Source organism: Eretmochelys imbricata, chromosome 4 (assembly GCF_965152235.1).
Source record: "Eretmochelys imbricata isolate rEreImb1 chromosome 4, rEreImb1.hap1, whole genome shotgun sequence".
Lineage (NCBI taxonomy): Eukaryota > Metazoa > Chordata > Testudines > Cheloniidae > Eretmochelys > Eretmochelys imbricata.
In genome coordinates, this window is record NC_135575.1 from 87,645,146 (window position 1) to 87,657,490 (window position 12,345).

The 12,345-nt window shown below is 39.2% G+C and overlaps 1 protein-coding gene across 1 annotated transcript in view; it reads left to right on the forward strand.

Moving 5' to 3' along the window:
• The first annotated feature begins 8,858 nt into the window (after positions 1-8,858).
• MTUS1 (microtubule associated scaffold protein 1) overlaps positions 8,859-12,345 on the forward strand; it is a 147,485-nt gene continuing 143,998 nt past the window's right edge. Inside the window, exon 1 of the mRNA XM_077814560.1 lies at positions 8,859-11,006. Within this exon, the coding sequence (XP_077670686.1) occupies positions 8,859-11,006 (2,148 nt within the window). The remainder of the gene's footprint in view (positions 11,007-12,345) is intronic.

Consider the following 12,345-nt stretch of genomic DNA (forward strand, 5'->3'; position numbering starts at 1 on the left):
GGTAGGTAAACAAAGGGTTACTGAACGATGAAGTGAGCTGTAGCTCACGAAAGCTCGTGCTCAAATAAATTGGTTAGTCTCTAAGGTGCCACAAGTACTCCTTTTCTTTTTAAGGATATCCATGTCATCCAAACAATCACTATACTACTGCTGCTTATAACTCGGCATTTTATTCATAAGCCTTGGAAGTCTAGCTGGTGCAATCATGTCGTAGAAAGGCATGTTTTAAACTAATATACACCTCATAAGGTCTTCCAAGGATTAGTAAAATGTGGACCGCATTGCCATCAGCAAGCAAATGGCATAAAGTTACAAGAATTTCACTGAATCCAGTTGCTGCACATGGGTGAATTACTTACCATCTGCTTGACTTGGGAGTGGGGATGAAAGTTAACTGAGGCTCCGTTTCTTACAGCCTGGGAAAGGCAAACCAAAGAGATGTCAGAAAGCTGTCACCTGTTAATCATATTGGCAATTTAGTTGGGGTTAGTCATGCTGGACTGTTGCTTCTTCCAGTGTGTATGAATTATGGTAAGAAGAGTGCTTATTTTCTTGCTCTCAGAAAGCAACTTGTATCTTCTTAGTACAGTAACTCCTCACTTAACAGGTTTCAGAGTAGCAATCGTGTTAGTCTGTATCCGCAAAAAGAACAGGAGTACTTGTGGCACCTTAGCCACTAACAAATTTATTAGAGCATAAGCTTTCGTGGGCTACAGCCCACTTCATCGGATGCCTAGAATGGAACATATAGTAAGAAGATGGATATGGATATATACAGAGAAGGTGGAAGTTGCCATACAAACTGTAAGAGGCTAATTAATTTAAAATGAGCTATTATCAGCAGGAGAAAAGAAACTTCTGTAGTGATAATCAAGATGGCCCATTTAAACAGTTGACAAGAAGGTGTGAGGATACTTAACATAGGGAAATAGAGTCAATATGTGTAATGACCCAGCCACTCCCAGTCTCTATTCAAACCCAAGTTAATGTTATCTAGTTTGCATATTAATTCAAGCTCAGCAGTTTCTCGTTGGAGTCTGTTTTTGAAGCTTTATGTTCCTGAAAAATATGACTTTAAGTGAAATGTTTGTCATGTTTCCTTCCCCACTCTGAACTCTAGGGTACAGATGTGGGGACCCACATGAAAGACCCCATAAGCTTATCGTTACCAGCTTAGATTAAAAACTTCCCCAAGGTACAAACTTTGCATTGTCCTTGAACAGTATGCTGCCACCACCAAGCATTTTAAACAAAGAACAGGGAAAGAGACCACTTGAAGACGTCTTCCCCCAAAATATCCCCCTAAGCCCTACACACCCCATTTCCTGGGGAGGGTTGAGAATAATATCCTAACCAATTTGTTACAAAATCAGCAAAGACCCAAACCCCTGGATCTTGGAACAATGGAAAAATCAGTCAGGTTCTTAAAAGAAGGATGTTATTTAAAGAAAAAAAAAGGTAAAAATCATCTCTGTAAAATCAGGATGGAAAATACTTTCAGGGTATTCAGATTCAAAACACAGAGGATCCCCCTCTGGGCAAATTCTTAAAGTTACAGAAAACAGGAATAAACCTCCTTCTTAACACAGGGAAAATTCACATAAAACAAAAGATAAACTAATCCGCTTTGCTTGGCTTACCTATACTGGTTGCAATATTGGAGACTTGGATTAGGATGGATTGGAGAAGGTGGATTTCTGTCTGGCCTCTCTCAGTCCCAAGAGAGATCAAACACGTAAAACAAAGAGCACAAAACAAAAGCCTTTCTTCCCCAAGATTTGAAAGTATCTTGTCCCCTTATTGGTCCTTTGGGTCAGGTGCCAGCCAGGTTATCTGAGCTTCTTAACCCTTCATAGGTAACAGGATGTTGCCTCTGGCCAGGAGGTATTTTATAGCACTGTGTACAGAAAGGAGGTTACCCTTCTCTTTATATTTATGACAATGTTAAGCAAATCTAATTTCCCCATAAGAATTAATGTAAATAGAGGGGTTAGGTTCCAGGGAATTTTTTTGCCAGACAAAAGGCATTATATACATTTTAAACAAGTAAATGAATACAGGTATTACACAGGCTGGCAGCCCCCTATCAACTTCCCTACACCCCGCCCGCAGATCAGCGTCTTCCTCCTGCCTGTGGCAATCAGCTGATTTGCGACTTGTAGCAGGCAGGAGCTCCCACCTGTTGAGGAGCATATGTCATCAAATGAGTGCAAGAAGTGTCCCTGCAGTCACTTCCTCTTCACTGAGGAGCTCTGCCATGTGAGTGGGAGTTGAGCATTTATTCAGACATCCTTCATACTTTGTAGGGCCTCAGCCAGAGGAGAGATCCTTGTTGCTGCTCTCCTTCCCCTGACTCTCCATAGAAGAGGACAATGCCTCCGGTCTGGCTTTTGTTGAAGACATAGAGACCCCTTCTCCTGACGGAGGCTCTCTATAGGCCCTCTCCTCACCCAAAAGGAAAAACAAGAAGTACTGACTGACCTTGGATAGGATGAGAAGTAAATGAGGAGTGTTTGGAGGTATTTTGTGATAAGTAGAAGACTGAGGAGTGGAAAGAACCAAGTGATTGGGGCAGGAAGAGATAGTTGAGAAGGAGTTAAGATAGATCAAGTATTCCGACAAACTTGACACTATTCAAGGGAAAAATCAATAGGGAAAGAGTTGCATTAAAGAAACTGAAAAGACCAAATTAGAAATGTCCTTCAAGGCAAAAATGACACAGTAATTTTTTCCGAGTTTAAACACAACGTTTTTAAGATAGTAGACATTCCAAAAAAGGAGAGTGGAAAAACAGACAAAGAAGCTATCAGCTCCTATGTGAGTAAAAAGACAGCTGTCTCATGAGAACCAAAACTTGTTAGCCACCTTTCTCCATTAATGAACCACTGGTTGAAAGAGATGGGTGTAGAATATTTCTTTGAAAATAGAGGAAAACAAAGTGCTTGTGCCTGATCTTTGCCTGTGCCTCCCAACACTTACATAAAAGCTAATGGCTGGCTTTTTTTTGTATCCTGCAATCTTGTAGTTTCTGTGTATTGAATAATCTGAGTCTGTTCTTTTTGAGCGCTTTAAACTTCAATTTGATGTTTGTTTTCAGCAAATAGCGTTGCGCCCTATATCTGCTCCTCTGAATACTCGTGTCCAACACTGATGTTAGTCAGAGGTGGAAAACATAGTCCATCCGGTGAAATCCATGTCTTTTTGTGTATTGGAAGAATGTTTTTTGGCACAAAATTCAAGAAGTCTCGTGCTGTTGTCTGTGGGCCGATGACTGTTTCCCAACCTCTTCTTTCATTTCTGATCTCACATAACCAGGAGGTAAACCATTGTGGTATAACTTTGTTTTTTCTCCAGATAGTATCATACCTTGATCTTTCCATCTAACTTCACAAAGTCCTAATATGTCAATTTTATATCTATCAATTTCTTTGATTAGCTGTACTAATTTTCCTGCACTATGTAGCAGTCATACATTCCAGGTGGCTATGGATGTATTCTTTTTGGCTGTCAGAATTTGTACTATCAAATGGTTGACTTCCCGATGGATTTGGTCATCCACTGTCATATGCGCATCTGAATGCTTTCCATCCTCAGGCCTTGATTTTTGGTTTATGTGGGTTATGTAAGTAGTTTAGAACTTTTTTTTATTTTTTATTTTTAATGGTGACGGGAAGCCGCCACATTGATCAACCTTTCTCCTTTTTGATCTGGGCTTGGGACTGGCACTGGTGGAGTTCTATCCAACATTAAACAGTGTTAAACAAGGTCTGGGGTCTGATATACAGAGATATTAGCCTGCTTAATACCATGGCGCAAATGCACTAAAAATCCTTTTAACCTTTCATTAAAGTACAGAAAAGAAGGAAAAACAAAGGATTTAAAAAGTTAAATATTGAAGTATTTCATTTTACCCTTTCTTGCTCCCTTTTCCCTCTAGAGACTTTTTAGAAAGTCTTAGATAGTATCAAAGATGGTGGCAACTGTCCTTTCGGGGGCTGGGGTGAGGGAGGTTAGCTGAGATGAGCTAGAGCTGTTAAAGTCCAATTCCATTGAATCTCAGGTGATGGTTGGGATTTCAGCTGGACCTAGTAGGGTTGGTGATGTCATGTGGATCCTTCTCTGGCCCACTCTGCTCAGGACATCTTTCATTATCAAGATGACATAGGCCCAGGGTCCCAGGAAATGGTGGAGGTTACAGCCATGATGATGAAGCTCACTCCGGTAGCTTCAGTCTCTTCCCCCCCACCCCAAAGTCTTTCTTTAAAGACCCACACTGTCTTATTTACCAAGCATGATCTTAACACAGTACTTGAGTCATGGTTTTTTTTTGTTTAGACTAATTTAATCTCTCTCCATTTTTCCCATCACATATGTTGCGATATCTTATGAACTTTTGCATACTTTTTACAATTGAGCTCACTATTAGAGTAAATTTGTAGGCTCATTTCTCATAACAGGTCCTACAGGGACTGATCATTGGTGCCATGCTATTTACCACTTTTATTAGTGACCTGGAAGAAAGCATAAAATTATTACTGATGTTAGTTTATTGGTAACAAAGATTGGTGAAGAGGTAAATAATGAAAAGAACACGTCACTGATACCAAGCAATCTAGATTGCTCTGTAAGCTGGGCACAAGGAAAAAATATGCATTATAATATGGCCAAAATATGAAGTCATACACTTGAGAACAAACAAATCAGGCTGTGCTTACAGGATTGGGGACTCAATCCTGGGAAGCAGTGACCTTTTTAAAAAAAAAAAAAAAAAGACCAACCTGGGGTCAAGGTGAATAATCAGCTGAACATGAGACCCGATGCAACAGTGTGGCTGAAGGACTAAAGTGGTCTGGGGATGGATAAACGGGGAATCACGAGTAGGAGTAGAGAAATTGTATATTTAAGGCTGCGAGTTTGTCACAGATTCCATGACTTTCTGTGACCTCCATGACTTCTGCAGCGGCTGGTGCTGCGGCAGTGTGGGGCCCCCGTGCAGCTCCCCACCAGCAGCAGAGTTTGGATATGGGAGGGGGTTGGGGCACAGGGCGAGGTGAGGTGGGCTTTGGGTGCCGCTTACCTGGGGGGCTCCCCGGAAGCGGTGACATTCCCCCTTGCTTAGCTGCTAGGCGGAAGCGTGGCCAGGCAGCTCTGCGCACTGTCTCCGCCCAGAGCACTGGCTTCGCAGCTCCCATTGGCTGGGAACAACTTATGAAGGGTTTTGGTGGATTCTCCATCACTGGCAACTTTTTAAATCAAGATTTGATGTGTTTCTAAAACATATGTTCTAAGAATTTTGGGCAAGTTCTACAGTTTGTTACAAGGGAAGTCAGACTAGATGATCACACTGGTCCCTTCTGGCCCTAGAATTTACAAATCTACAGTAGGCCACATATGTGCAGTTATGTGTGCTATTTGTACATTTATTACTTTGAAAATTTGATCAGTTGCCATTTTGTAACCCCAACTGCTACATGAATGGAGCTGCTATTGAAGGCCTGGAACATGGTCTTAAATAACTGTTACAAGTGAGCCAAACTCACCAAAGTTGAATGGGAAACTCAGTGTACGTTTTTAAATGAAAAATGTAAATTTGTGAAAACAAACTTTTTGTGGGAACGTACTAGTTTCAACTAAACATTTTTACCAGGAAATAATTAAATATTATTGTAGTAGGGACTTGAAGGTGCGTGTCCCAGATTCCTAGTGAATATACTAATCACGAGGCTGTTGGCCATTTGTGGTGGGTGTTTCTGGCTTTTAACTGAAAAACTTCAAAAGGTCTCCGGCTCATTCTGATGAGGAATGCAAGGGTTGGTGGGTTGGTTTGTTTGTTTCTGTTCCATTTTTAAATTTCTTTACTCATCATAGTCTGCCTTTCAATAAACCGTTTGTTTCATTCAATGGTGCATTGGATCTCAAAGAATTATTTTCTGCACAAATATACAGAAATGATTTGTGTGCTGTTTTACTTAAGTCAGTTTAATCTTGTTTCCTACGACTTCAGCATTAAACTGATTGAATTGGATAGGGTCATACGTTGGCTATATTGTTTAGCAGATTTTCTGTTTAATAAAGTTAGAATGCAAAATAATCAGTTAGTTCGCTTGTAAAGTAAGACAGTAAAATAAAATGCATATATGCTTCACCAAATGCATTTTTTAGAAGTATATCTTGTCTAATTTTGTGCAGATATTTATAGCAAGCACTAGTTAACGCTGTCATTAAGGTTATCCATGTCTGTCTGATATGACCTTTTCAGTCAATTCAAACTCTGCTGTTGGTCTGAAAACTTTCAAGTCTTGTAGTTGAGTGTCAACTCTCACTAAACATTGCAGCAAAAACAGTTCAGCCTCTAGTGAGAGTGGAAAGAACACTTTTATAGGAAAATAATGTAAATCTTCTTAATAGTTCTAATCAGAATTTGCTGGAAGGGGTAGATACGTATCCATGAAATTGTCTTCTGAGGTATTGTGGGAAAATCAGTTTTGATATGATGAATGAATATTTGAAAAGCATCCTTTGTGCATGGACATAAATGTTACTACTGTAAACAGTAAAAGGGCTATTCATCAACAATTGACCAACCTTATTCAGGAAGGCAGAGGGGACTAGCATGCATGATTAACTGACTGTGCAGTGACCACTTCTTCTGTTTCCAAAGTGTGGACCCCTTTGGTTTCTAGTCAAATTGCTACAAAAAAAATCCATAACTAGATCTAAAATTGTTAAGATTGCATGCACAGGTAAGCATTCAAATCAGGAAATAACTTTGTTCTTTTGCTGTATTATCTTAAATTACATGATTGCATGCTATATTTTGAATAGAAACTGTTTTTATAGCTTGTCAAATTATGCGGGGAGGGGTAGCCCTGGCCTAATTCACTGCAGCTATTTTATGCAAGGTCTCTTATAGACTGCTACTCATACTACACGATAGTAGATGCTAAGAATTTACGTCAGCATGGTCATGTAAGTCTGTAATCTAGATTACAATGTAGTCACAACACAGGGCTGTAGTACAATTTACACACTGAGAAAACTTAGGTTTATGTATGCAACGTTAATTTAATCATTTGACTCAAGTGACTGTGACAGGTATGTAACCTTAACGTTCTTGACACAGCTTTTTTAATGGATTATATAAGCACCGCAGCGATCTTCTCATTTTATGTTAATACTGCTTATGCTCTCAATGGCTGTGCAATACTTGATGCACATCAGGACTGCCCCCAACTCATGTCTGTCAAAAAGGAGGGTCTGTTCAACGCTTTTTCTGTTAGTACAAAACACAGCAATGTAGCTGGCCAAGTTTGTTTATATGTAAACACTTTGATTATCTATGGGGGGGAAGGTATATAGTTGCAACTCATGCTAACTCAGGTGACCTTCAGTATCCTATAGAAACTTGCACTTGCATACAGCAATTCTTAAAAGTGTTATGAATAGGGCCCTACTAGTAGGGCCTTATGAATAGAGCCTCTTCTCAGTGCCACTCTGTTCATTGCTTTGCTCCTCTGTGCTTATGGTGACTATAAAAAGGTGAGAAAGGAAGGTCACAAGGACTTCTATATACTAGTCTCCTCCCTTTTCCTCATAGCAGGCATTTTACACTGATTAGGTTGGGAGACACTTACAGCTCATTGCAGTACTGGTTGACAAGTTTTGACCTGAACAGTGATTGATATGAAATGTGTTCTCACTACGTGAGAGTGAAACAGGGAGGTATAAAATACTTTGTGGGCACAGACGTATATCTCAAACACGCAATTACAAAAAGCCAGAATATTTTCTTGATATGGGAAAAACAGGATGCTTAGAGCATTGTAAAGAGTTTGGGACATCCTATTAAAAAAAACTAGGATGCAGGTCTCCTTAAGAGTGAGACTCATGGTGGTTCAGAAATCTCCAGCTATTTGCTGAGAAATACTAACCGTTGATGACTCTACCAAAATATTCATCAGCTGTATGAATTTTCAGCAGAGGAGGCACACAGCTGATCATTTTAAATGCAGAATAATAAAAATGAAGGATGTGTATAGGCAACATTTTCACTGATTCCTGATTTCAGAGTAGCAGCCGTGTTAGTCTGTATTCGCAAAAAGAAAAAGGAGGACTTGTGGCACCTTAGAGACTAACAAATTTATTTGAGCGTAAGCTTTCGTGAGCTACGGCTCACTTCATTGGATGCAGTGAGCTGTAGCTCATGAAAGCTTACGCTCAGATATATTTGTTAGTCTCTAAGGTGCCACAAGTACTCCTTTTTCTTTTTACTGATTCCTGAATTACTCAGTTTTGTTTTCTGGCTTCCAGTTACCACACAGCTGCTTTTCAGTTTCAGAAAATATTGACACATTGTGGACAGCTACTTGACACTTTGTCTCCCCCGTTAAATGTAGGAGTGGTACTGGAGTTGTGTGGGGGGTGGAAATGAAGGCTTTAATCCAGATTTACTTGTTTAAGAAGTTACCTTTTTGTTAGCAGATACTCTGGAATGTTTATCTGGTAGGGCTGTTGAACATTTTAATTTGATTACTTTTTAAGGTAAAAGGATTTCCATTTGTAAAAATTACAGATTTTTTGATGGCTAAGCAGCCTATGAAATGTCCAGTATTGTATTCTGGTTCAGCTAACTTTCATGTCTTTTTAATTTTAGAATACATAAGGGGCTTAAGTTGTAGAACATTTGTGGATATACTTGAAGAGCACGTAAGCAAGAGGAACTGCATCTTGAGTGTCTTATAACAAAATTGAACCGTTCTGGGGTCAAGCTTTGCATTCTCCAACACTCAGAAGAACCTGCGATTTTCTAGAATTTTAAATGAAAATAAGATGACAAAAGTTTAAAATTAAAACTCAGAATGAATGTTGAAAAATCAGAGAATAAGGCAAAGAATGGCTTGCAGTCTCCCTTATTTATCAGCAATGAAAATAGAAATAAGTTTACATGTAACAAAACTACACCACCCTCAAGTAATCATACCACCAATATAAATGGAAATTCAGCTAGTCAATGTAATAAAATGGCTGAGCATGAAGATAACCTGGATTTTAAGGATATAAATGATTTCACAACTATTTCTTTAAACCAGGAATGTATTGGAGTACTTGATCTACAAAAGACTGGGGATGAATTTATCTGTAGGAGGGCTTCATTGCGTGATACTGATGCCACATTTGTGTCTTCTGCAACTGAACAGGCTTGTATTTATGTCTTGAACCATAACTTAAAGGAACCAACCAGCCTCCTAAAAGAGAACCTTGCCCTAAAAGGAGTGCAGAATCAAAGTACTGAGCAACCAGTGCCTTATAGACAGATTGACTGTAACTGTGCAATGCGTGTTACCCCTTTGGAATGGAGCAAAAACTCTGAAATCGAAAACGAAGTAGGTTGTGCTCATGTGGCATTAGATGTCTCTAGTGTCAATGAATCTCTTGGTATGTTTAAAAACCAGGAGGAAACTATGGGAAGTGAAAACCAAGATGCATTTCTCCCTCTGACATTCATCTCTTCTGATGAAATGTGTATGAGAAAAAGTTTTGATACAAGTAGCCCTGAAAAACCTCCTAGTTCGTCTGTGCTGGAAGCTTCAGGGGGCCCAAAAGCATCAAATAATTGTTCAGATTGGGTAGTACCACCTCTTCCTTCTCCAGATGTTGGAGGGGTTAGTGAACAACCTTTAAAAGGCACCAATTATGTCAATGTAGCACCACAAAATAGAGTGTCTCAAGAAATGGAAATTCAGTCCTTAAAACTAGTTGGTGAATGGGTAGATTGTCACTCTAAGAATTCAGTGTCACCAGAGCATTTTAATATGGACAAAGATTCAAAAAAGTATTTGCATAGCACACCTGAACATGCTGAAACTGACACATCTCCAAACAGAATGGTAATTAATTACTCTGTAAATGATTTATGTGCTCTGCCAATACAGAGTTTTGATCTAAGTACAGACCAAGAACAGGTGATAGATAAAGTGAGTGAGCATTCAACCAAAGAACAAAATGTCTGTGCTAAAAACACTGCTTTCCAAGATGCACATGGGTATTTTGCAGTGTCTGAATCAATAGAAAGTACTATACCAAAGCCAGAAGGGGCTGCTACAGCTGGGCTGAAATGTGAGGCAACTTTTGTGGTCTTCAGTCCAACAGCTGGTGAAACCAGTCCTGATTCATGTATTTCTACATCTATGACAGGATTGAAAAAACCAGAATTTTCTGTTTCAGCTTTGGCAGAAGCTGGAGATGGGCCTTTTAAATTGGGAAAGAATGATGCGTTAATGAGAGGATGCAATAGAAAGATTTCACTTAAAACCAGTTCTGAACAAATTGCAATGAAACCAAAAAACCGGTCTCCTATTGTTTCTACTATAACCAAAGCTAGAAAAGCTGAGATTGTTAGCTTTCCGAAACCAAACTTTAAAAATGTGAAGCCAAAAGTTATATCCAGAGCTGTGTTACAGTCAAAAGATAATGCTTCATTAAAAATATCCCCGAGATCCCCTCAACTCTCTACCACCTCATCACCTTCACCAGTTTCTTCCCCAAGGCAATTGCCCTCTTCCATCAAAGCATTGAGGGAAAAACGTGATTTAGACAGAGATACTAAAGCAGAAATACCAATGACTAAGCCTCATAAGCAACCTCTTAATAAACAGCTGTTTCCTAGCCAAGTTATACATGCTACAACTCATTCAAAGAACGCTTCTCACAAAATTCCAAAAACACTTTCAGTAAAGCAGACTCCAGAAGACATTAACAAAGCAAGCTCCTCCAATTCAACATCTTCCTCGGCTTCTGCTGCAGTTGTAACATGTGTACAGAACTCAAAAGGGAAATTGAATGACAAAACGAAAAGCACAATGTCCTTGGCACAGCCTTGTGTCACAAGCACCTACTGGAGTGGAGCTGAAAATGGGCAAAATTGCAGTTTAGGAACTCTTTTGGAAATGGAAGAGCTAATAAAAGATCAAGCAAATGAAACATTTGAAGTTCGCCCTGTTCCCTTGGTAAGTTTATGCATCTACTGTTCAAATTAACTGATTTGCATGTGTTAAATCTGGAAATGTACATTGTACAGCCATGAATGGAAATTGAGATATATATTTAAAAAAAAATCTGTAAATCTCAATACAACCTTGACCATGGAGTTAATTCTCCCTCCATAATACTGAGGGAGAGGGAAAATCTTGAAAGGAATCCTGCCATCTCAGTTGTTTGCTAGCCACTTAAACCACGCATCCACATAATTTTTTTTTTTTTGGTGGCAAATTTTATTATTTAGAAGTAAGAGAGTCACTAGTTACACTAGCTCAGCTAAACAAATATCGAGTCTAAAATGTAGCTGTCATGACTTCATTATCTCACTGATAGTGTGTGTGTGTGTCTTCCTTTGTAATATTTGCCAGCAGGCACCCCTTTGAATAGGTCAGGAGAGGTGTAATCTAAGCAACTGACTGGGAGCCAGGAACTCTGGTCTAGGGTGAAATCCTGGCCTCATGGAAGTCAATGACAAAATTCCGATTGACTTCAATAATGCCAGGATTTTACCTACTGTCCCTTTAGGTTCTTATACTGTACCCATGGCCACGTTATGGTTCAATTCCTTTGGTCTTTATTGCCTTGAGTAAGACAGTTAAACTGAGACAGATTTTATCACCTGTAAAATATGCTGGCAGTTTAGTACATTTGACACTTGGATGAATTCAAGGCTAAAATAATATTCTGTTATGAGTAAGAATTCTAGCTGTTTAACAAATTTGAAAGTTTGATTTCTCATGGTTTCTGAGGGAGGTATACATCACACTGTCAAGATTTTAAGATTTGAAAGTCCTTGGACTAAATTCCCTCTGCTTAGATGGAATAATTGGAATATTGCACTGGAGTTTCTTTAATCAAGTTCTCATGGGGGAAAGTGATCTCGTCTTTAGTACAAATTTCTGGAAATGCATCTGAACTGTGGCTCAAGTCAAAGTGGGTTTGGTTCCCCTCTTAGTATGATCAAATCAGTGTGGACAAAAGTCCACAAAATGTGCAGGAGCATGACTAGGTGCTTACATTTTGATACCTATTCCTATACACTATGAGCTTCTGAGCTTGTGCCTGTTAAAAATGAGAGAGTTCTGTGGTGAAACTAGTGCAGTAACAAATATGGCATTCAATTTGAGCCAGTGGCTACCTCTTTGATGTGCCCCGCATCCACTCCTCAAGTTACATTAAGTATAGTCTCCTCTGGGTGTGACCGATCTACGTAAATAATTCTTTTAACACATTCGGTAAGTATCCTTATTGAGATTCTGATTGCTAGTAACTTTCCTTAAATGACCAAACTGGCAATATTTTATGTTA